This window comes from Alosa pseudoharengus, unplaced genomic scaffold (genome assembly GCF_046254945.1).
Source record: "Alosa pseudoharengus isolate Yale_2024_CS ecotype anadromous, Long Island Sound unplaced genomic scaffold, YU_APseudo_1.1 YU_APseudo_1.1_scf_17, whole genome shotgun sequence".
Classification (NCBI taxonomy): Eukaryota; Metazoa; Chordata; class Actinopteri; order Clupeiformes; family Clupeidae; genus Alosa; species Alosa pseudoharengus.
Genome location: NW_027468640.1, coordinates 19,680,715 through 19,704,364, shown reverse-complemented (window position 1 = coordinate 19,704,364; position 23,650 = coordinate 19,680,715). Strand labels below are relative to the sequence as shown.

Here is a 23,650-nt window from a genome sequence, read left to right as displayed (position 1 = left end):
GAGTGCAATAGATATGTTTTGACATGGGTAGGTCAAAAGGTCAATTCGCATAATAGATTTATAGCATTTTTGAATAGTAAAAAATTAATATAAAATCAAAGAGTGAGTTTTTGAAACTTTGTGTACTATGAAGGCCAGTTAGCTGAGTGCGGCAGATGTGTTTTGACATGGGTAGGTCAAAAGGTCAGGTCGCGTAATAGATTTATAGCATTTTTGAATAGTAAAAAATTTATATAAAATCAAAGAGTGCGTTTTTGAAAAAAAGAAGTTTTGTGTACTATGTAGGGCAGTTAGCCGAGTGCAGCAGATGTGTTTTGATATGGGTAAGTCGAAAGGGGAAGGCACATAATAGATTTATAGCATTTTTATAAAGTAAAAAAATTATATAAAATCAAAGAGTGAGTTTTTGGAAAAAAGAAGCTTTGTGTATTATGTAGGGCAGTTAGCTGAGTGCGGCAGATGTGTTTTGACATGGGTAGGTCAAAAGGTCAGGTCGCATAATAGATTTATAGCATTTTTGAATAGTAAAAAACTTAATATAAAATCAAAGAGTGCGTTTTTGAAAAAAAGAAGCTATGTGTACTATGTAGGGCAGTTAGCCGAGTGCAGCAGATGTGTTTTGACATGGGTAGATCAAAAGGTGAAGGCACATAATAGATTTATAGCATTTTTGAATAGTAACAAATTTATATAAAATCAAAGAGTAAGTTTTTGAAAAAAAGAAGCTTTGTGTACTATGTAGGGCAGTTAACTGAGTGCAGCAGATGTGTTTTGACATGGGTAGGTCAAAAGGTGAAGGCGCATAATAGATTTATAGCATTTTTTAATAGTAAAAAAAATAATATAAAATCAAAGAAAGAGTTTTTGAAAAAAATAGGCTTTGTGTACTATATAGGGCAGTTACCTGAGTGCAATAGATATGTTTTGACATGGTTAGGTCAAAAGGTCAATTCACATAATAGATTTATAGCATTTTTGAATAGTAAAAAATTTATATAAAATCAAAGAGTGAGTTTTTGAAACTTTGTGTACTATGAAGGCCAGTTAGCTGAGTGCGGCAGATGTGTTTTGACATGGGTAGGTCAAAAGGTCAGGTCACGTAATAGATTTATAGCATTTTTGAATAGTAAAAAATTAATATAAAATCAAAGAGTGCGTTTTTGAAAAAAATAAGTTTTGTGTACTATGTAGGGCAGTTAGCCGAGTGCAGCAGATGTGTTTTGATATGGGTAAGTCGAAAGGGGAAGGCACATAATAGATTTATAGCATTTTTGAAAAGTAAAAAATTTATATAAAATCAAAGAGTGCGTTTTTGAAAAAAAGAAGCTTTGTGTAATATGTAGGCAAGTTAGCTGAGTGCAACAGATGTGTTTTGACATGGGTAAGTCGAAAGGTCAAGCTGCATAATAGATTTATAGCATTTTTGAAAAGTAAAAAATGTATATAAAATCAAAGAGTGCGTTTTTGAAAAAAAGAAGCTTTGTGTACAATGTAGGGCAGTTAGCTGAGTGCAGCAGATGTGTTTTGACATGGGTAGGTCGAAAGGTAAAGGCACATAATAGATTTATAGCATTTTTGAATAGTAAAAAAATAATATAAAATCAAAGAGTGCTTTTTTGGAAAAAAGAAGCCTTGTGTACTATGTAGGGCAGTTAGCCGAGTGCAACAGATGTGTTTTGACATGGTTAGGTCAAAAGGTCAAGCCACATAATAGATTTAAAGCATTTAAAGCATTTTTTTTACATTAGAAAATATTTATAAAATCAAAGAATGTATTTTTGGGAAAAAGAAGCTTTGTGTACTATATAGAGCAGTAATCCGAGTTCACCAGATGTGTTTTGACATGGGTAGGTCAAAAAAGACCAGAAAAAATATCACTTAAAGCAACACCAAAGAACTTTTCCTCTGTCGCACGCACTATTTGTTTATCCAGCACCAGCTTTGCAAATAACAAATGTCCACAGACAAGGTAGAATATGTTGCATGATTTTATGAAAGTACGATGTATTGCGACATCAGATGCAAGTCAAATTTGTAGTTTCTTATGTCTCATTCCATCGAACTAGATCCGCTACCCGATCCGGCAAACTTACATAGTGCGGTTATAGCCGATAGAGGGCCGCGAAGCGAATGCAGAAAGTGCCGTTCACCCTGTTACGAGTTGATGAACCACTGAAACGATTTTGGAAACATTATTTTAAGGTACAAAAAACTCTTTGGTGTTGCTTTAAAGTGAGCTCTCCCGTGGGGTATACTACGAAGCACGTTAGACATATCTAGGCTATGTAGACATATCGAGGCTTGACAAAGCCTTGACTCAAGGGTATACGTTAAGTGATACTACGATTGCAGTTATGTGATATATTTGTCAAACTAGGCTTTCAGCTCAGATCTGTGCGCGTTCTCGGTGTTGGGATGACTTTGGCCAATCGTGTAACGTGGAGACGCACAAGACCGCCTCTATTTAAAAACAATTACTTCCGCATTCATGAGCGATAGCTTAATCTACACTGCGGTGATTTTTTGTGTCTAACCTATAACATCAAATAAATCAATTGTCACCAGGGGTCCGTTGCACAAAAGCAGAATTAAGACATCCGGGATAAGTTACTGAGCTGCGCTCAATGAATCCAAAACACGATCGTACAGGCTTAATTGGTTGCACAAAGAGCAAGCCAGGATGAGCAGACACGGATTCATCAAGCCAGGTGAAACCTATCCTGGATAAGTGCGCGCTCACGGCTCCCTCAAATAGACCCCGCCACCGATCACAGATTCACTGATTCACCATGGCAACTAGAGGGGCGTCGTTGCTTCTTCTACGGTGTGAAGTAGGTAGATAGCCTTCTCACAACAGCAACAAACAGCAACACCTCTGTTAAGGAGAATATTGCAACTAGTTCCGCGACCACCACGCGTGAAATGGTTAGGCACTCCCGTGACGTCACATTGTCGCATATGCAGGTCGGGAATGGCGAGTATGTAAAAGTTATTTAATGATCACAAACGTTTAAATAATGACAGTGGGTCTAGGTATATGTGATAACAATGTGTAGTGGGCAGTGGAAAAATTATTGGTTTCCGTTTGTGGTGACTCCTGACTGAGATAAGGGATGAGATTAAATAGATCCTGGAACTTAGCCTGGTCTGGAGCAGGCTAGCTCCACAGAATAAATCGCCATGGTAATTTATACCATAACATATCCTGCTGCCCCCTATCCCGCTTTTGTGCAACTGGATCACGGATAAATTGAGCCAGGATAACCAAGATATCCCGGCTTAATCCCTTATCCTAGTTTTGTGCAATAGGCCCCAGTTGTTGTATGGTATGCACGTCCATAGTGGGATATTTGCATGCACAGCACTTTTAAAGCGCATTCGAGATCCAAAATGTTAGTAGAGGCGGAGCTCCACCTGTAAGATATATGACAGAATCCTACACGTGAGATAACTTCGTTTTTAAGACAATTGATTGGTCAGTGTGCGGTAGATTACACGATTTGAGCTATAACTTAGCACATAACCTCCTCCCGACCAGGTTTGGTTGACAGCATAAGATACCATGGTGATATAGTGACACTAAAACAGATCCACTTTCGTGTCACAGCATAGCCTGGGTTTGAACGCAACATACCTCGCTAACCCACTAATCGAGATTCGTAGTACACCCCACCGGGCTCCGTAGGTATTAGTGGCTAACCAGTATATCTTCTCTCTGGTCCAGAAATCAATCATAATGTCTCTGTGAAATTATGGGGACACTGAATTGCAATTTTTTTTAATGCGGACTCTTGGCTGACTCCGTCTGATCCCCTAATCATTCCCCAGTGTAATAAGATCTTTAACACCCTCACTTCCACCTCAAGCTGGTGTGTGGCAAGTCTCCTGGCACATGCCTGCCATGCTTCACCCGTTTTGGACAGTCATCTACTGATGGTGTAATGCATCAAGATAAATTCACACAACAATACTATATATAACCTTTATTGTCACTGCCACTTTGTTGTTGTAATTTCAGATTGAGTTTCAGTAAGGATTAGTTGATATCTTTACAAGGGCTGGGACTGTGGCATTCTGGAAATGCATTGTGGGAAATGTAACATTAGGTACCACACCTTCAATACACGTACTCATTTTAGGCATGTAATCTCAAAAGGCAAAATCAACATAATCAACAAAAGACAAAAACTGAGTTACTAAACATTTTAAGTAAGGATAGCTATTAGATTTAACAGTGTACATACAATGTGTGTTTTTGGTGTAAAAAAGACAGAATTGTAACGTTTCCAAGTGCAGTTGTGAAAGAGGCTGTGGTCACATGATTTTATTTTCTAAAATAATTACTTATATGAATATATGTCCGTAGCTGCATGTGTTTATGTGTGTGGTTGAAGTTCTTCCTTTTGTGTAACTTCCTTTGAGTCCATCTGCTATGAGCTGAGATGCAAAGGAATTGTACAGATTTGTGTGTGAGGTGATTTTCATTGTGTTTATTTGTTTATATGTATGTGTCCCTGCCCAAGTGGTGCTCATATATATATATATATATATATATTTCAGTTTTTACTATGCACATCTACTTTGGGAACACTGAAGGTAATGATTTGTTCATAATCTACAAACTACAAAGTGACCAACCATTCTCTCTCTGTCTCTCTTTCTCTTTCTCTCTCTCTCTCACTCTCTCTCTCTCTGATATGAGATGTCATACTGTACTTCCATACAATTAAATGTATATTGTAATAATTGCAGAATGTATGGTACTCATAGTTTTATTAGTGTGTTGATGTGTGTTGTATTAAGCCATGTGTCATCATGCACTGACTTCTTGTGTTGGGACAGATGCATTTGAACTCAAAGCTGTTCTGACTCTGGAGTCCAACAGAACGACAATCTTCCGAGGAGAGACTGTCCACCTTAACTGTAGCGTAAAAGGGAAGAACAGTCATGACTGGTGGTACAAATGGCAGAGCAGAGACATTAATGGCCATTTTTTTGACCTTACTACATGGGATCACGAAAACATATTTCAGAGGCATCTCCAAAAAGAGTCTGACAGTGGGATGCACCGTTGTGTTGCAAGTTCGACACATGGTCATCTTTACAGTAATGTTCTTACTCTAACTGTTACAGGTTGGTATTCCATACTGTAGTAATGTCATTTGCAGTGATTCATTTAGGTGTCAATTCACCATAAAAGATAACTATCCGCTGTGGGATGGGGGTGAGGTTAGGCTGCCTGTAGCATGTTTAACTACTATAAACAAACAATACTTAATCACATTTTATTAATTTGGTCATATGGCTCATTTGAAATGTAGTATATGTACTGTATGTCACAACTTTTCCAAGTGGAAGACCAGATGCTTGGCTATTAGGTCACTGCCAGCCCCATACCAGCATGTTTACTAAATGTATTCAACCATGCCTTACAGGTCTTCCTAAAGCTAAGCTGACTATCAAGCCACAGGGACATGTGTTCATTGGCGAGACGGTCACTCTGATTTGTGAGATAGAGTCTCACCGTGGCTGGACATATAAGTGGTATAAAGGCCCAAATCTCAATCTGGTGTTTGAGTCTGAAGAAAACACCTTCACCATCAGTGGAGCTGGTTACTCTGATGAGGGCCAGTTCTGGTGTCGGGGGGAGAGGAGAGACAGACCCACAGCATCAGAGACCAGTGGAATCATCATTCTTGTTGTCCAAGGTAACTGCGGTGTTGTCAATGCTTTCTGTATTCAGCAATGCTTCAGTGTATAATCCTCACACCATTCTCCATAGATTACTTATTCAAACATTTAGATGGATAGATACTCTAGATAGATAGATAGATAGATAGATAGATAGATAGATACTGTAGATACTCTAGATAGATAGCACATACAGTGTAATACAATTAACATGTACATGTCTTTAAATTATCATAGCTTCAGTTAGATTGTTTCCCTCTGCTCACTCAGGGGAGAAGAGAGGTGCTGCTGGTATTTACTTTATGCTTGTCCCCATAGGTCTGCCTGTGACAATGCTAACCGTAGAGCCACAGAGTCCTGTGTTCACTGGAGAGACTGTCAATTTCAAGTGCACAATATACCATTTTGATGGCTGGACGTATAAGTTGTACAAAGCCCCCAGTTCAAATCCTGTGTTTGAGTCAAATGGAAACACCTTCACCATCAGAGGAGCTGCTGAATCTGATAAGGGCCAGTTCATGTGTCAGGGGGAGAGGAGAGATAGACCCACAATATCATACACCAGTGGATCAGTGATTCTCAAAGTGACGGGTGAGTGATCCTGGTTTTCCTTCATGTATTGTCTGATGCACTGAGACCACTGTATTCTAATACCTAGTTACCTCTGAAGATAAAAATCCTACCACATATTTCTTCCAACCTTTTGTTAGTAAATTAGCTGGTTCCAATTAGTACAGATTCTCAGACAGTTAGTTCAGCTAATTAGTGAATATCACCTGTTCACAGGCAGAACTATAGGACTTCTAAGCTGTGTTCGAAATGTTCACTCATTTCTTCACTCATTCACTCACTCACTTACTGACTATATAGTGTTATCTTCATGTGTGTGTGTGTGTGTGTGTGTGTGTGTGTATGTGTGTTGATGTGTATGTGTGTGTGTGTGTGTGTGTGTGTGTGTGTGTGTGTGTGTGTTAGAGAGAGAGAGAGAGAGAGAGAGAGAGAGAAAGAGAGAGGGAGAGAGAGAGAGAGTGCACAAGTGCAACCAGAGGACTGATATTTGTAATATGATCTGCTTCAGGTTCTCCGCCCAAACCTACACTCTCTCTCAAGGGCTCTGCACCAGTTCTCACTGGAAACTATGTCTCGCTGACCTGTGAATTGCAGTCTGCTGGGTGGCTCTTCTACTATTACAAAACCACACTGGACTCACAGCATGTTAGTGTGTCTGAAATAAACTCCTACAGCATCAACTCTGTTAAAGTATCTGATGGAGGACAGTACTGGTGCAGAGCTGGGAGAGGAGACCCAGTCCACTACACACAGTACAGCAATGCATTGTGGGTAAATGTCACTGGTGAGTATTATGCATGTCTGTCTGTCTGTCTGCCTGCCTATCTGTCTGTCTGTCTGTCTGTCTATCTATCTATCTATCTCTCTATCTAGTTGTTATTTACACTAACTCTGTGCACATGTATATGTATTTGTATGATATGCCCTTAGAGAGACCAAAAGCTGTTGTGAGTTTGGAGCTTAATTGGACACAAATCTTCCGTGGAGAGACAGTCACCCTACGGTGTAACATCCAGACAGAGGAAAACCATGACTGGGAGTACAGCTGGTACAGGAATGGGATTCGTTGGTCTGTAAATCATCTCTATACCTTCACTGCTACTTATATATCCAAAGACAACTACACATGCAGGGGACAACAAAAAAACAACCAGATGGAGTCAGACTTTAGTGAAGCTTTTACTTTGAATGTGATTGGTAAGTTTTACTTTTATACAACTACAACTTTTGATAGGTTCAACAAGAGTCATTAAAAAAACAATATATATATATATATATATATATATATATATATATATATATAAACTACTATGCAAAAAAATAAAATATTTTATATATTTTTTTTTATAAAATATATTTTTTTATATAAAAAAAAATATTTTGAATATTTTGAATAATTTAAATTGCACTTACTCTTTCTTTCAGTGTTTTCATAGAATGGCTTTGCTAGCACCATTACAAACTCAAATTAGTCACTAACCATAATAGTGTTTTTCTTTCAATAGAAAAACCAAAGCCAGTTCTTAGAGGACCTCCACAGCCCTGGCTGACTGAAGGAGACTCAGTGACTCTGAGCTGTGAGGTTAGAGGCTCCACTACAGGCTGGAGATTCCACTGGTACAGATATGTTCCTTTTAGAAACAGATTACCCACTGTTACATATGGAGGCACAACATACTATCTAGAGCTTCTCTCTAATGGTGAGAGAGAAACTGGAGGATCCTACACTCTCAGCCCTGCTGCTCTTAGACACACAGGGGTTTATGTGTGCAGAGCAGAGAGAGGAGAGTCAGCCTATCACACAGAGTTCAGCCAACCTCAGCCTCTTTTTATCACAGGTTAGTACAGTCATTAAATAAGTATGTGCTTATCATAATTGCACCATTGTGTATTTGCCCATATATTTTCAAGGGTGTGGCATCAGGGGACTTTTGAGACAAATACAGTGCTTCCATTTGTTCTGATTCCTCAGGTGTTCCTTCAGCCTCCTTGGTGATTAAACCCAATAGAACCCAGCACTTCACAGGTGACTCTCTCTCCCTAAGCTGTGAGGTGCAGGGCAACTCTACTGGATGGAGACTGAGGTGGTTTACCAAGAAACCGGAAATATCACAGTGTCCATATTCGTGGACAGCAGCATCGGGTCCTCGATGTCATACTGTCTTGTACGCATCTGACAGCGGCGTGTACTGGTGTCAGTCAGACAACAGCAAGTACAGTCACATTGTCAACATAACCGTGCACAGTAAGACAACAACATATTTCTTATATTGCATATGTCACGTATCACTGCTTTATATTTTACCCCAGCATCTGAAGGGTTTCTCTACCATGATAACTTGGCAGGGTAAGGTCATGTAGTTTGGGCTCTCTTACTGTATATAATTAATTTAGCCTGATACTGGATATCAAGTGTAGCATTAGTTCCGGCATTGCACTGTAGTCTCTGATGCTCAGCTGATCCTAATTCATACACAGTTCCCCAATTGAATTAAGGTGGTCTGACAGTTTTTGTCACAAATCAGTCGGATACTGTCATGGCTGGAAAAAAATGCACAGTGTCTGCCTAGCGTAAACTATCATCTGGTTGCACTAAACTATCATCAGCTTGCCAAACAAATACCTCAGCTCCACTTTTGTTTTGTGAGGGTTTTAAATTACCTTAGCCTTTGGTGCATCCATTTATTGTACTGTATGTATGTGTGGAAATTGCAGTAAATCGCAAGAGACAATTTCTGACGTTGAGCACACAAATGTGTGTGTTGTTTATTTTTATAGGAAAAACACTGAAATCAAAAATGGTGCTGTCCAGCAACAAAACAGGCATGGGGCTACACGTCATCACACATTCATAACATTTAAAAAGACCTCGATCCCTGAACAGTCATACTTACATGAAGTAACTACAGACAGAACAACGTTTAATATGAATGGTGTGTAGAACCACACTTAATAACAAAGGTGAATTATGCCTGTCACATTCACTACACACGTCCCCCCAGAATTCACCATATCAGAAGTTAACAGGGAGGTGGGCGTATTAACCGTCCACAACGGCTGTGCTGTACCGGAGGTCGATGAGATCCAACTGCGGCAGGTGTCCCGTCATGACACGGGTGTGGGGCATGGAGTGTGGGAGGCTTGGGAGGGGCTTGGGGTTTGGGGTTTGGGGCTTGGGGTGGGGGCAGAGCTGGAGGCCATCCGTGTCGTGGGGGCTGGGCCAGGTCAACAGGCCTAGCCACATCCAAGTGAGCCGGTTTGAGGCGGTCAATGGAGAGGCGCTCCAGTTTGCCGCCCAAAACACGGAATGGGCCCTCGTAGGGCGGGCGTAGCGGTCCTCTGTGGGCATCGTGGCGAATGAAAACATAGTCAGCCGTCTGAAGCCCAGTGGGAATGTGCGACTGAGGGAGGCCGTGACGGGAAGTAGGGACCAGGGCTTGAAAACAAAATTATTTTTCAAACGTTCCGTTCCGAACGGTTCAGGTAGGCCTATGTTTAACGTTTTCGTTCTTGTATGCGTTCCGCCACCAACATATCGGTCCTGAACCGGTTCGGACCGCAAAATATTGTTCGTTCTTAAAGTTCGGGCCTATCAAGTCTATTTTTGTGGACTTTACCTTAGAATAGACGTATTCATTATTTCCCCTTGATTTAGCCTATATCGTAGCTATGCCCAAAAATAATAAATCACAGGCGGCATCCAAAAACATTCAGATGGGCTGTCCATCCCATAGCCTACAGACTTACTGTAGGCCTAACCTATGCCTCAGGGCCGTAGTCACCATAGACATTGAGGGGGACGTGTCCCCCCCAATATTCAAATATGATCAAAATGTCCCCCCCAATATTCGGACATAGTAAAAAATAAAGAAAGAATAAAGCGCTATACTAGGCCTACAGGAAACAAACACGTATCTGAAATGTAATCAAATGTAAATCATGCACAAATTAGTGACTTATGGTTCCAGAGTAGCCTACACCCCTGAGTGGTTTGTCCTGGTGATTTTCCGTTTTTCGTTAGTGGCGTGCGCTATCAAAAGCTTCCATTTACTGCACCCTACTGCAGTGAGGTAGGGCTGTCAACAATATCGCAAAAGCTACCGGTACAATTTTCACAAAACTTCTTGGAAAGGTGTAGCACAGGCTAAGGAAATCCCATACATGTTTGGAGCCGATCAGACTGAAAGGGAACATTTTCCATATTGTAGCCTATTCTCACGAAAGTGAAACGTTTTATTTTAAATGATGAATTTGTGCAAGCCTGTGTCATTTCTTTCACGTCTTTCAACAGAAATAATGCATTCATATGCTAGTAGTAATGCCAGAAATTACAGTTTATAGGCCTCTTAGAAATGATTGTTGCATCCTGCATATTATTTAGATGCGCACTCAATCGCGCAAACATGCAGGTAAAACGTGATCAAATGTGGCGACGTTTACAATACGTGATAGCCAGTTAATGTGAATCGCGGACAATAACCAAAGAAAGGAATTTGCACCTCCATTCACCAATTAAAGGCTGTAGTAGGCCTAGTGTTTCTACATGTTGGCACAAAACGTAATTTCTGTCAGAAGCCACCCAGCTAACACATGACATTGCAGCAACGTCGCCATAAAGTTGTCATTTGGTCACAGCGACATTACCTTCTGGCTACGTTGTTGCAACGTCACAGCTACTTTGCAAGACAATGTTGTCACTTGGTACCATTAGTGACATTGCAGCGACGTTGTGACCTGGTCAGCTGATGATGTTGCAATTTGGTACCGTTAAGAACGGTGCCACAACATTGTGATTAGGTCAGCTGGTGACATTGCCATTTGGTGCCGTGGGAAACGTTTCCGCGACGTCTGCCAATGACGTTGCCATGTAGTATTGTGAGTGATGTTGCCACAACATCATGATCAGGTCAGCTGATGACGTTGCCATTTAGTATCAGGAAATGTCCCCGCGACGTCAGCCAATGACGTTGACATGTAGTATTTGGAGTGATGTTGCCACAACGTTGTAAACGGGTCAGCTGATGACGTTGACATTTGGTGCCGTGGGATACGTCCCCGCGACGTCAGCCGATGATGTTGCCATGTAGTATTTGGAGTGATGTTGCCACAACATCGTGATTAGGTCAGCCGATGACGTTGCCATTTGGTGCTGTGGGAAATGTACCGGTGACGTCAGCCGATGATGTTGCCATGTAGTATTTGGAGTGATGTTGCCACAATGTTGTAAACGGGTCAACTGATGACGTTGCCATTTGGTGCCATGGGAACCGTCCCTGCGACGTCAGCCGATGACATTGCCATGTAGTATTGTGAGTGATGTTGCCACAACATTGTGAACTGGTCAGCTGATGATGTTGCCATTTGCTACCATGAAGAATGGTGCCACAACATCATGATCAGGTCAGCATTTTACCTATTGGTCGGAGATCGAACCAGCAACCCTTCGGTTTCAAGTTCTGACCAGTAGGCCATGACTGCCCCAAATTAGTTAGAAATATCCACCATAATGTATTCAGATGTATATGGGGAAATGTATTGGTAATATTTGTAAAGATATATGTATATGCACAATATATGTACATATATGAGACCATGCACATACAATGTATGCACAATACATATGTGGTGATACAGTATATACAGTATATGTACAGTACATGTAACATCTAAAATATATGAGTACTTACAGTTTTTCTCAGTTGCTAAAACACTAAAACCCATTGGCTGAAGAAAGTTCTCAGTTGCTTGAACTCATTAAGCTAATTATTCAGTCTGTTGTCAATACCTTAAACCATTTCACATGGTAAAACACAATTTTTAGAAAAACTTTAAACACTCATTCTCAAAACACATTCTGCACTAATGCTACCATGAAGAATGGTGCCACAATATCGTGATCAGGTCAGCATTTTACCTATTGGTCGGGGATCGAACCAGCAACCCTTCGGTTTCAAGTCCTGACCAGTAGGCCATGACTGCCCCAAATTAGTTAGAAATATCCACCATAATGTATTCAGATGTATATGGGGAAATGTATTGGTAATATTTGTAAAGATATATGTACATATATATTGTAACATATATGCACCATATATGTTACAATATATATGTATATATGAGACCATGCACATACAATGTATGCACAATACATATGTGGTGATATATACAGTATATGTACATTACATGTAACATCTAAAATATAGGAGTACTTACAGTTTTTCTCAGTTGATAAAACACTAAAATCCATTGGCTGAAGAAAGTTCTCAGTTGCTTGAACTCATTAAGCTAATTATTCAGTCTGTTGTCAATACCTTAAACCATTTCACATGGTAAAACACAATTTTTAGAAAAACTTTAAACACTCATTCTCAAAACACATTCTGCACTAATGCTCATGTACTGTATCCATACTGGTAAACACAAGTGGCAAAAATGAAATAGAAATAGACATACACATATCATCGATTAAACACAACCACTCAAAATTGATTTCACTTGTTTCAAATGATGTGACAAAACCAATATACGCCAGTTCAGAGAGCAAACAGGTTGTTGAAGGTGGGAATGAAAATGGATAGAAGAAACTATGTAAGAAGACGAGTGCATATGCAAAGTGGGGGATGAGGAGGAAGGGGAGGATGGCAAGAAAGAGGATTTTTATTGGACACTGTACAATACTGTAAACAAATCGTATGGCCCTGAACATTGTGCTTTCCATTTGTTTACAGTACTGACTGCTCAATAGATTTTGACTGGTGCAAGTTCATATCAACAAAGAACAAGAATCAAAGGACAAGTTTGTGAGATGCAGGATACTGTAAAAATAGAGGTACAAGGAGGAGGAAGAACAAAAAAATGCAAAGAGCAAAGCAAAGTAGTAATTTCTACTTGATGTTTCCTGTTTTGAGGCGAAAGTTTGATTTTGCAAGAGGAGTCAGAGGTTTTGTAAATAGTGCTTGTAAATAGGGTTTTGTGTTTAATGCTTTAAGAAAATGGAGCAAGGTTTCAGAAATTGTGTTTTAGCAATTAAAAAAAACTGTAATTGTTGTCACTTGTGTTTACCAGTATGGATGACATGTGCATTAGAGTTCAAAATGTGTTTTGAGAATGCGAATGTGTTTAGTTTTGCTGAAAAGTGTAAGTGGGATCTGCAACTGTGAAATGGTTTAAGGTATTGACAACAGACTGAACAATTACAGTAGCTAAATGAGTTCAGGCAACTGAGAACCTTCTTCAGCCCATGGGTTTTAGTGTTTTAGCAAATGAGAAAAACGGTGAAAAACTGTAAAAAGTATTTCATAATGAGGGGGGAACTAATGTAGCCTAAGGTGTCTCTTATTTCATGTTGAGGTTTGCTTCCCAGCATGCATTGCAAGTCAGTTGCCTCGTTTATAGGCTATTATTGTTATTGATTTTGAAACAATATGGTTGAAACAGTTTAGCTTAGGCTCAACTATGATGTTTTGAACAATAAATTCAATGGTTTATTTAAAAAAAAAGAAACCATGGACGTGAAACTACTAGTTCTAACCCAGTATAAAAGTCCAGCTGACAATTCCATCGTGTATGTTGTTGGAGGACATAAGCCTGAATGGTTGAAAATCAGCTACACACATAAGGTAAGTTCATACATAGACTGTATGTAATTAATAGCAAAATGGATAACCATGAAGATGTGATCTGATGTTACATAGGTTGTCTCTCTCCCACAGTAACAGTAATATCACCCGGATCAAAGCATTCGCTGTGCCTACAGGTATTAATTGGCCTATGTACAAGTGCTGTAAGAAGGGTAGTTGTCATGTAAGGCACATACTATAATTTTATTATTGTTGTGGTTACGGATTGGCAAGTTACGTTGCGGTTACGTAATGAAACCTTCCACTTGCGACGTTGCCGCAATGTACCCTGAAGTTGTTGTTAAGGACTGCCGACGTCGGTAACTTACGTTACGGTTACGAAACGGCACCTTTCAATTCCATGTTGCTACAACGTAACCTGATGTTGCAGATACGGATTGGCAACGTTGGGGAGTTACGTTGCGGTTACGAATTGTCACCTTTCACTTTGCATGTTATGGCAACGTTGCTAAACAGGACTGGTGGCGTCGGTAACTTACGTTACGGTTACGGAACGGCAACTTTCAACTCCACGTTGCTGCAACGTCACCTGATGTTGCGGTTACGGAGTGGCGACGTTGGGGAGTTACGTTGCGGTTACGAATTGTCACCTTTCACTTTGCATGTTGTGGCAACGTTGCTAAACAGGACTGGTGGCGTCGGTAACTTACGTTACGGTTACGGAACGGCAACTTTCAACTCCACGTTGCTGCAACGTCACCTGATGTTGTGGTTACGGAGTGGCGACGTTGGGGAGTTACGTTGCGGTTACGAATTGTCACCTTTCACTTTGCATGTTGTGGCAACGTTGCTAAACAGGACTGGTGGCGTCGGTAACTTACGTTACGGTTACGGAACGGCAACTTTCAACTCCACGTTGCTGCAACGTCACCTGATGTTGTGGTTACGGAGTGGCGACGTTGGGGAGTTACGTTGCGGTTACGAATTGTCACCTTTCACTTTGCATGTTGTGGCAACGTTGCTGAACAGGACTGGTGGCGTCAGTAACTTACGTTACGGTTACGAAACGGCACCTTTCAATTCCACGTTGCTGCAACGTAACTTAATGTTGCAGTTACGGATTGGCAACGTTGGGGAGTGACGTTGCGGTTACGAATTCTCACCTTTCACTTTGCATGTTGTGGCAACGTTGGATACGACGTTGTGGCAATGTATTTTGGGTCATTCAGTTACATTGCAGCAACGTACTGGCAATGTAACTGTGCTAGCTGGGCAGTCTATAATGCATACAGGGGGTAACATGAGGTGAGTCAGACAGTAGAGGGACCTGTCTTAGTAGTCTATTCCTGAATCCTGTCCCTTTCAAACTATGTTAAAATTGTGTGATTAGCCGCCAGCATAATAAAATCTAAATTAAAAGACAAAATCTTATTAGGCTCCAAACCTATGAGTCTAAGCCTTAGAAAAAATCTTCAGGTGTAAGTAATAAATCAAAGAACCACATTCTGTGTAATATAGAGGTTATCATAATATACTCTAGTTTGTAATTTCTTTTAAAGTATACATTTTGAAAACAAATGGAGTCATGGGTCCAGGGATGGACCAGTGAAGTTGCTTCTTCTCCACCCTTCTCATTTCACAAAACTCACCAGAGAGGGGGGGGGGGGGGCATCTGTGTCCAGGGGTTCATAATCCATCCATGCCATGCCTATGTCCGTCAAAAGTTTGGAATAACCTAATTGACTGACCTAACTAACGACTTGTTTGTGATTTTTAATAATATTTTTTTATGGTAGGAAATGTATTGAAATTCTGTTTGGGGGTCCCTCAGACCCCACCACAGATTTGGTCCCCCCCAATGTTGATATCATGACTACGGCCTTGCTATGCCTATAAATAATTTCTTATCAAAAATATTTCTGGATACGTGCTAAACCTGGTTGTAGCCTAAGTTTTATCCATATGGAGATCTTAAAGGCTTGCGCTATAATTCCAACCCTGTTTATAAACGAACCTGTCTGTTGCTGACAAGGCCTATCTCAAATTTCCCGTTTACAGTATCTCTTCTACATAGAATTGCGCAAACATTTCAAATCCCGACTTTAAAACGACAAGGTGTGGACAGCCAAAATAGGCTATTACGCATAGGCTACAAACAATTTCCAAATCAGTTTCAGGAGCCTACGCGACGAGCTGGCCTAAGATCCGAAGTGGCAGACGGATAAGTTACATTACAACAGCAAGACAAAATATACACATTTGGACCAAAGGTCCATTTATTAGTTTTTTTATTTTCAAACTGCAGAAATCAAATTATTAGGCTGTTCGCCTACAGTAGTTGGCTACATAGCGGCTTGTTAGCTCACATTAACAGTGTAGATGCTGGCTTGTTTTTCGCACAACCGGAAATAGTCTCCCTGACATAGGATATGCTTTTGTGAAATTTTATAAAATATATAGAGAACGAAAAAAAAAATCGTTATTAACCGGTTTTGTGGATTTCAGAATAACGCTTCTGTTCCGGAACAGTTGAAGACCATTTTGTTTTCGTTTCCGTTTCCGCTCCTCGGAAATTCCATGCGTTTTCGGTTTTCGTTCCTTGAACCGGTTCGGAGCCCTGGTAGGTACAGGTGCGAAAAGCCTCGCATTGTCCAATAGAGTAGACCGCTGGAGAGTAGCAGACCAAGGAACCGTGGTGCTAGGGACAAAATCCCCTGGGACCCCCAGCGGCTGTCCATAAACAAGTTCGGCGGATGAGGACTGTAGGTCCTCTTTTTGCGCGGTCCTGATGCCCAGCATCACCCACGGGAGTTTGTTGACCCAGTTGCTGTCTTTGAGGCTGGCACGCAGGGCAGCCTTCATTGACCTATGAAAACGTTCACAGAGTCCGTTAGCCTCCGGGTGATATGCAGTCGTGCGGTAGAGTGGATTCCACAGCTCAGACGTGAACTGCGTGCCTCAGTCAGAGGATATATCCGAAGGGGTGCCGAAACTAGCAACCCAGGTTCCGATAAATGCCCGTGTCATCTCAACAGTCGCCACCGACGTCAATGGCACAGCCTCAGGCCAGCGGGTGGTCCTGTTAACCATGGTTAACAGGTATGTGAAACCGTGAGAGGATGGCAGAGGGCCGACCAGATCTACATTCACACGGTCAAAATGTCTCTCTGGAACCGGGAACAACTCCAGCGGGGCTTTAGTGTGACGGTGTACTTTGGCCCGTTGGCACTCAACACAGGGGTTAGTCCAGTCCCTAACGTCCTTCTTGAGGCCGTGCCAGACAAACTTTGCTGCAACCAGTCTCTGTGACGCTTTCGAACCTGGGTGGGAGAGACCATGGATGGCATCAAAAACTCCATCCTGTGGGAACGATTGGCCGAGGACTGCCTGTGGAGACGTCACACAGGAGCATGGTGCCAGCATCCTCGATCTGCAGCCCTGTAGTTGAGGTCCTCAGGAGTTGCACGTCCGGGTCTGTGGTCTGATCTGCTGACATGCGGTTGTAATCAAAGCCAAGATGGACTGCCCCCACCACAGCCCGTGACATACAGTCCGCCACGTAGTTGTTCTTACCAGCAACATGTTGCAAGTCCGTAGTGAACTCTGAAATGTAGGACTGATGACGTTGCTGGCGGGCGGACCACGGCTCAGCCACCTTGGCAATGGCAAAAGTCAGTGGCTTATGGTCCACAAAAGCGTCAACCTTCCAGCAAGGAACGAAAATGTCTGATGGCGAGGTAGAGACCAAGCAGCTCCCGGTCGAAAGTGCTATACTTACGCTCGCTGGGACGCAGCTGATGGCTAAAGAAAGCCAGCGGCTGCCAGGCCCCGCCTACCCACTGCTCGTAGACAGCACCGACAGCGTAGTCCGAGGCGTCCGAATTGATGGCGATAGAGGCTGTTGAAGAAGGATGCGCCAGCATGGTGGCATTTGCTAGGGCTGCCTTAGTGGCAGCGAATGCCTTGTCCCTGCTCTCTGACCAGTCCGCAAGGTGCTTGGGCTTACCTTTCAAGGCCTCGTGCAAGCGCCGCATGAGCTGAGCAGCTCGAGGGATGAAGCAGTGGTAAAAATTCACCATGCCGAGGAACACCTGCAGGGATTTGACAGTGAGCGGGCGTGGGAACTGTGTTACTGCCTCCACCTTTGATGGGAGAGGGACTGCACCGTCCTTAGTGACTGTGTCCCAGGAAGTCAACGGTGGAGAGACCAAACTGGCACTTGGCGGGGTTGACAATTAGCCCGTGTTGGGGTCACTCAAGTCACTCAAAAAGTGTTCGGAGGTGCGCCAGGTGCTGATACTTGTACTTGGATGTCATCCAGGTACACAAAAAGAAAAGGTAGGTTCCGTAAAACCAGTCCATGAGTCCATGAGGTGTTGAAAAGATTGGGCGGCGTTTTTGAGGCCGAAAGGCATGCGCAGGAACTCAAAAAGACAAAACGGCATGATCACGGCTGTTTTGGGAATGTCCAGTGGGTGTACCGGCACCTGATGATATCCCCGGACGAGGTCCACCTTGAAAAAAATCACCTTACCTGCCAGGTGAGCTGAAAAATCCTGTACGTTCGGGACTGGGTATCGGTCAGGTGTCGTTGCCTCATTAAGCCGCCGGTAGTCGCCACACGGGCGCCAGCCGCCACCCGGTTTGGGGACGATGTGGAGGAGTGATGCCCACAGGCTGTCGGATCGACGGACTATACCCAGGCATTCCATGTTTGCAAATTCAGCCTTTGCAATGGCAAGCTTGGTTGGGTCGAGGCGCCGAGCGTGGGCGTAGACGGGTGGACCAGTAGTGGCGAGATGTTGCTCCACACTATGCTTCACGGCGGATGCAGAGAAAGTGGGCTGAGTGAGCGCTGGGAACTCGGCAAGTAGACGGTGGAAGTCATCTGAGGCTGAGAGCATTCTAGAGAGTCGTATGGAGTCCGTCCCGCTGAGCGTGCACGTATAAGAACAAAATCTGACGGCATCAATCAAACGGCGGTTCTTTACATCTACCAACAGTCCATGTGCATACAGAAAATCGGCTCCGAGGAGGGGAACGGCAACCTTTGCTGTAACAAAGTCCCAGCCAAATTGCTGTCCTGCGAAACACAATTCAACGTACCTCGTTCCATACGTGCGGATGGGGCTACCATTGGCAGCTTCCATAGGGGGGCCAGCATATGGTCAATGAGCTCAGACGGTTTGCTGTCACCCAGTCCTTGAAGGGAGAAAAGCCTGCTGGCTCTCTCAGCGTCTGACAGTTCAAACATTTTCAACAGGTGGGCTTTGAGTGCTATATACTTCTCAGGTGCCGGAGGGTTTTTAAGAAGAGACACCACTCTGAATGCTGTTGAATTTCCGAGAGCCGACACAACGTAGTAGTACTTTGTTGTATCTGCGGTGATCTCACACAACGTGATCTGCGCTTCAGTCTGGGCAAACCATGCCGACGCCGACGATTCCCAGAATTCGGGGAGTTTGAGGGTAACAGCGTTCGCGGTCATGGTCGTGTCTCTGGATACGTCCAGCAGACTAACGTCGGGGTCACCAGTGTGGAAATTGCAGTAAATCGCAAGAGACAATTTCGCGTAAACTATCATCTGGTTGCACTAAACTATCATCAGCTTGCCAAACAAATACCCCAGCTCCACTTTTGTTTTGTTAGGGTTTTAAATTACCTTAGCCTTTGATGCATCCATTTATTGTATGTATGTGTGGAAATTGCAGTAAATCGCAAGAGACAATTTCTCATGTTAAGCACACAAATTTGTGTGTCGTTTATTTTCATTGGAAAAACACTGAAATCAAAAATGCCGCTGTCCAGCAACAAAACAGGCATGGGGCTAGATGTCATCACACATTCATAACATTTAAAGGGACCCCGATCCCTAAACAGTCATACTTACATGAAGTAACTACAGACAGAACAAAGTGCTGCGTTTAATATGAACGGTGTGTAGAACCACACTTAAAGGGACACCAGGCAACGTTTTTGTGTTAATTATTCATCTTCGTAAGTCGGTATATGGTTAAATTACTCGTTACAGGGCGAATGAAGACTCTCTCGCCCGCCCCTACTGCCTGTAGGAAGAATATCCCGCTTGCAAGTTCAGTGTATCCTACCCGCCGACCGAAGCAGGCAGGTTAACAAAATGCTAGAGATTGTTGCAAACGTGTGTATAAAAGAGCCGGCGAAGAAGCAGCGAAAACCCTTGACAGAAGACGCAAAGAAAAGGAAAAGAGCTTCAGGCCGAGCGAGGGGGAGTTTCGTAGAGAAAAAGCATCAGGCTTGCCTGGTGTCCCTTTAATAACAAAGGTGAATTATGCCTGTCACATTCACTACACATGCTACATTGTTTGGTATGTATTGTTTTAAAAATTGTGGTGTTTGCTTTCTTCTGTTGACTGCTGCTGGCTTGCTCTGAGGGGTTGGGGGTTATAGTGCTGTATGGGACAAGCTAACGGTCACTATAGGCCGCACTGAAGCTAACAGTGACTGTAGGCCTTTTATTTAACATGTGCATCCAACTTGTTGTTTATGTTGTGTGTGTTCTATCAGATGGGCCTGTGATCATTGACAGCCCTGCCTACCCAGTGACTGAGGGAGATCCTTTGAGTCTGCGCTGTGTGTATCGCTCTCAGCCAGCTGAATTCCACGCTAATTTCTTTAAAGACAGCTTGCCTTTGAAAAACCATACAAGTGGAGAAATGACCATCACTGCTGTCTCAAGGAAGGATGAGGGCTACTACCAATGTGACAACACACAAGGAATATCACTTATGGCCTATGTTACAGTTAAAGGTAAGGCCTAAAACTCTGAAATTGAAAGAACAGTAAATCTAAGACTATTGAACTTTAATACAACAGTTTGTGGACTGCTGTGACCAATGTAATGCTTCTGTGCCTACAGCCTCATTCTCAGAGCCTGGGTCCTCCCACGTGCTAGTCGCTGTGTCTGTGGTACTGGTGACTCTCTTAATTTTGGTTATCATGCTGGCCCTGCTGTTTTGCTCCAAAAAAGTCAAGGGTAAGAGTGAGGTTGAGAACAAAAACAAAAGACCCCAAAATCACTGCTAGAATAATCACTGCTGGGCAATCCACCTACATTATGTAAACATTCTGTGTGTTATACATCTCTTTGCAGGTTTGCATGATCATACAACAACTTTGTGAGTTTCCTTTCTTTTGTTGCCTTTGTGACAGTCATTTCACAATTCATGCTATCTGGTACACATTTTCTCTGTATACCGCTAATATCTTCATATTGAATGCCTTTGTCTGCCTGTAGCGCTCATCAAGATCAGAGACTTAATGACCAAACTCAACACCTGAATCAGCAAGGATGTACTCATCTGGAGAGTGGTCAGTTGATTGAATAAAAAATTATCTGCATGAAATATGTGTTGAACAGAGTGCATCTAGGTACTGTATTTATCAAATTCTTTCTTACAGACATAACACATGTGTATGACACAGTCAACATGCAAAATGGAGGAGAAGGTATTACTTTTTGTTTTCATTTGAATTTTGAATTTGAATTCTGTAACTGCTATTCTGACTTTATCTCTGAATTAAACTGAACATGCTCAATATCATTTGTACAACGCTCCAGATGAGGATACAACAGGATCTACAACTGATTTGACATATGCTCAACTTGAACTGAAACCGATCAAAAATAAGCAGAAAATCAACAGTGGTAAGTTAGACATTTGTTTTAGAGAAATCCCATTACAAATATTCTCTTTTGCCAAATGTTCTCTTCATTTTTAACAGGAGATGAGGACACAACTAAAGAACATGTGTATTCAGAACTCAAAGCAGTAAACAGTTCAGATGAAACATGTTTAGTTTATCCTGAGTGCCAACACACATGGACTCACTCACTCTCTCTCTCTCTCTCTCTGTCTTACTCACACACAACACAACCCACCACTGCAACCATAATAATAGCAATAACAAGTGTTAGGAGCTGTTACACTTCATCTAGCTTAAAAATAGATGTATCTCTATTTGTGATGAATCGCACATGTTGATGGCTAAGGGTGGATTTCTCTACCAGTTGTTGAGTACAGTGGATTTTGATTCAGTAAAATCTCCATTCCTTAAAGATGAACATGTGCCCAGTGATGTGATCTACGCTAAGGTTAACATTACAGCAAAGAAGCCAAAAAATAAAGGTATCTTTCTCTCTCTATCTAATATCATTCAGTAATTCATAATTGCAACAGACTATACAGTTCAGTTGAACTAATTGTGCCAATTACATATTCATTCATAATGTAAAAGATCCCATGTCAATTGAATTACAGGGGAAGATCAGCCACCAAATGGCGATGTAACATACGCTACAGTCAATGTTAGAGCAAAGGAGTTTAGTACAAAAGGTAGGGCTCTTTTTTATTCAGCATTGCACAATGGTGATATTTTATGGCTAAGTCATAGTGCAATAGTTTTGTGTGAAATGTAGGCTAACTAATATTCAGTTTAATATTTAAATTAAACATATTTTAAACAGATCACTGAAGCTGGACCATCGTGTCATTCAGGGTTTGAAAACCAGAAGATTTTGATGAATGTCAGCATTACTTTCAAAAAGTATAAAGTGTGCCAAAATGTAATGCTACCATGCATGTTACTTTAAGAGAAGCCACAAAGTATTGTAAGCACACACACACACTCTCTCTCTCTCTCTCTCTCTTACACACACACACACATACACAAAACTGAATAGTTTTGAGAAAAGGGTGACAGGTTAAAAAAAAATGTGTTTTAGCAATTGTGAAAAACTGTATAATGCAAAACATTCCAAATACACACAGACAGACGGAGAGAGATCTGCAACATTTGAGGCCACAAGTTATAAATTGTGGGAACTGTGAGCTTCAGCATTTCCAAACAAAAACAGGAGATTTAGAATATCAATGTATCTTTATCTTTTTATTGGAACATTTCAATGAAGTTTGACAAATGCCATTGACATGGGGGCATTTTGGTCATGATGAATTTCCAACAATGGGGGGGGGGCATATGGTTATGAAGGTGATGTTGAAGGTGATGTACAGTATACTGTACTTATCATCTCATGTGTGGGGCACCTGCCAAATCATATTTTTTTCATAATAATTGTGATCGCAACATCTTTGAGCAGCTATGACCATTTTCCAATCTGTCTTGATTAAAGCGCTTACCATTCCTTTTACATGTCAATATCACAAAAAGGAGGACATGAGAAGGGTAATAAAGTGATTTGAGTGATACTAGTTTAACTTTCAGAGTGGTCTAGTACAGAGCACATGTGCAGAATCTGATCACTGTCCTTCAGGGTTTACCTTTACCTTGACGTCTGATGAAATCACAGCAGATCTGTGAAACATTTGTGTTTTTAATCAAAACTCAATACTTTGAGTTAAACAGGTACATTTATACATAGATGGAAAATAATATATATTAATTTTAACCATAAACATGTTAAGAAATAGCAACAGTTGTGTACAGACAGCCTTTTTGATAATGTCAAAAACTGTGTTGCCTATAATCCACCAGTTGGCATGCAAGCCAGCTAGTGTCTGACTGGTTGTCTTGTAATACCACGTTGTACCATGTGTGGCACTGTCTTAAATACAATGCAAGTCAATGGAAGAGTCCTGTGTGGTTGCATTCAAGACAACTTGAATCCAGCAGAATCACTTATAGCATAAAAAAAAAAAACATATGCATACACTCATCATATACAGTAATAACTGGTGAGGTCAATTCTGCCTAATAAATTAGCTGCATGTGACTATTATTTCAACTGGCTAACATGAGAATATGACAAGGGA

General features: G+C 41.7%; 1 protein-coding gene across 1 annotated transcript in view; it reads left to right on the top strand.

The window, feature by feature from the left end:
- The window catches only part of LOC143127381 (basement membrane-specific heparan sulfate proteoglycan core protein-like), a 69,072-nt gene extending 46,329 nt beyond the window's left edge, over window positions 1–22,743 (top strand). Inside the window, exons 10-20 of the mRNA XM_076288857.1 lie at window positions 7,767–8,099; window positions 8,234–8,506; window positions 20,385–20,627; window positions 20,737–20,853; window positions 20,971–20,995; window positions 21,115–21,188; window positions 21,279–21,326; window positions 21,439–21,525; window positions 21,938–22,006; window positions 22,139–22,213; window positions 22,345–22,743. Of these exons, the coding sequence (XP_076144972.1) occupies window positions 7,767–8,099; window positions 8,234–8,506; window positions 20,385–20,627; window positions 20,737–20,853; window positions 20,971–20,995; window positions 21,115–21,188; window positions 21,279–21,326; window positions 21,439–21,525; window positions 21,938–22,006; window positions 22,139–22,213; window positions 22,345–22,352 (1,352 nt within the window). The 3' untranslated portion in view covers window positions 22,353–22,743. The remainder of the gene's footprint in view (window positions 1–7,766; window positions 8,100–8,233; window positions 8,507–20,384; window positions 20,628–20,736; window positions 20,854–20,970; window positions 20,996–21,114; window positions 21,189–21,278; window positions 21,327–21,438; window positions 21,526–21,937; window positions 22,007–22,138; window positions 22,214–22,344) is intronic.
- Window positions 22,744–23,650: the final 907 nt, after the last annotated feature.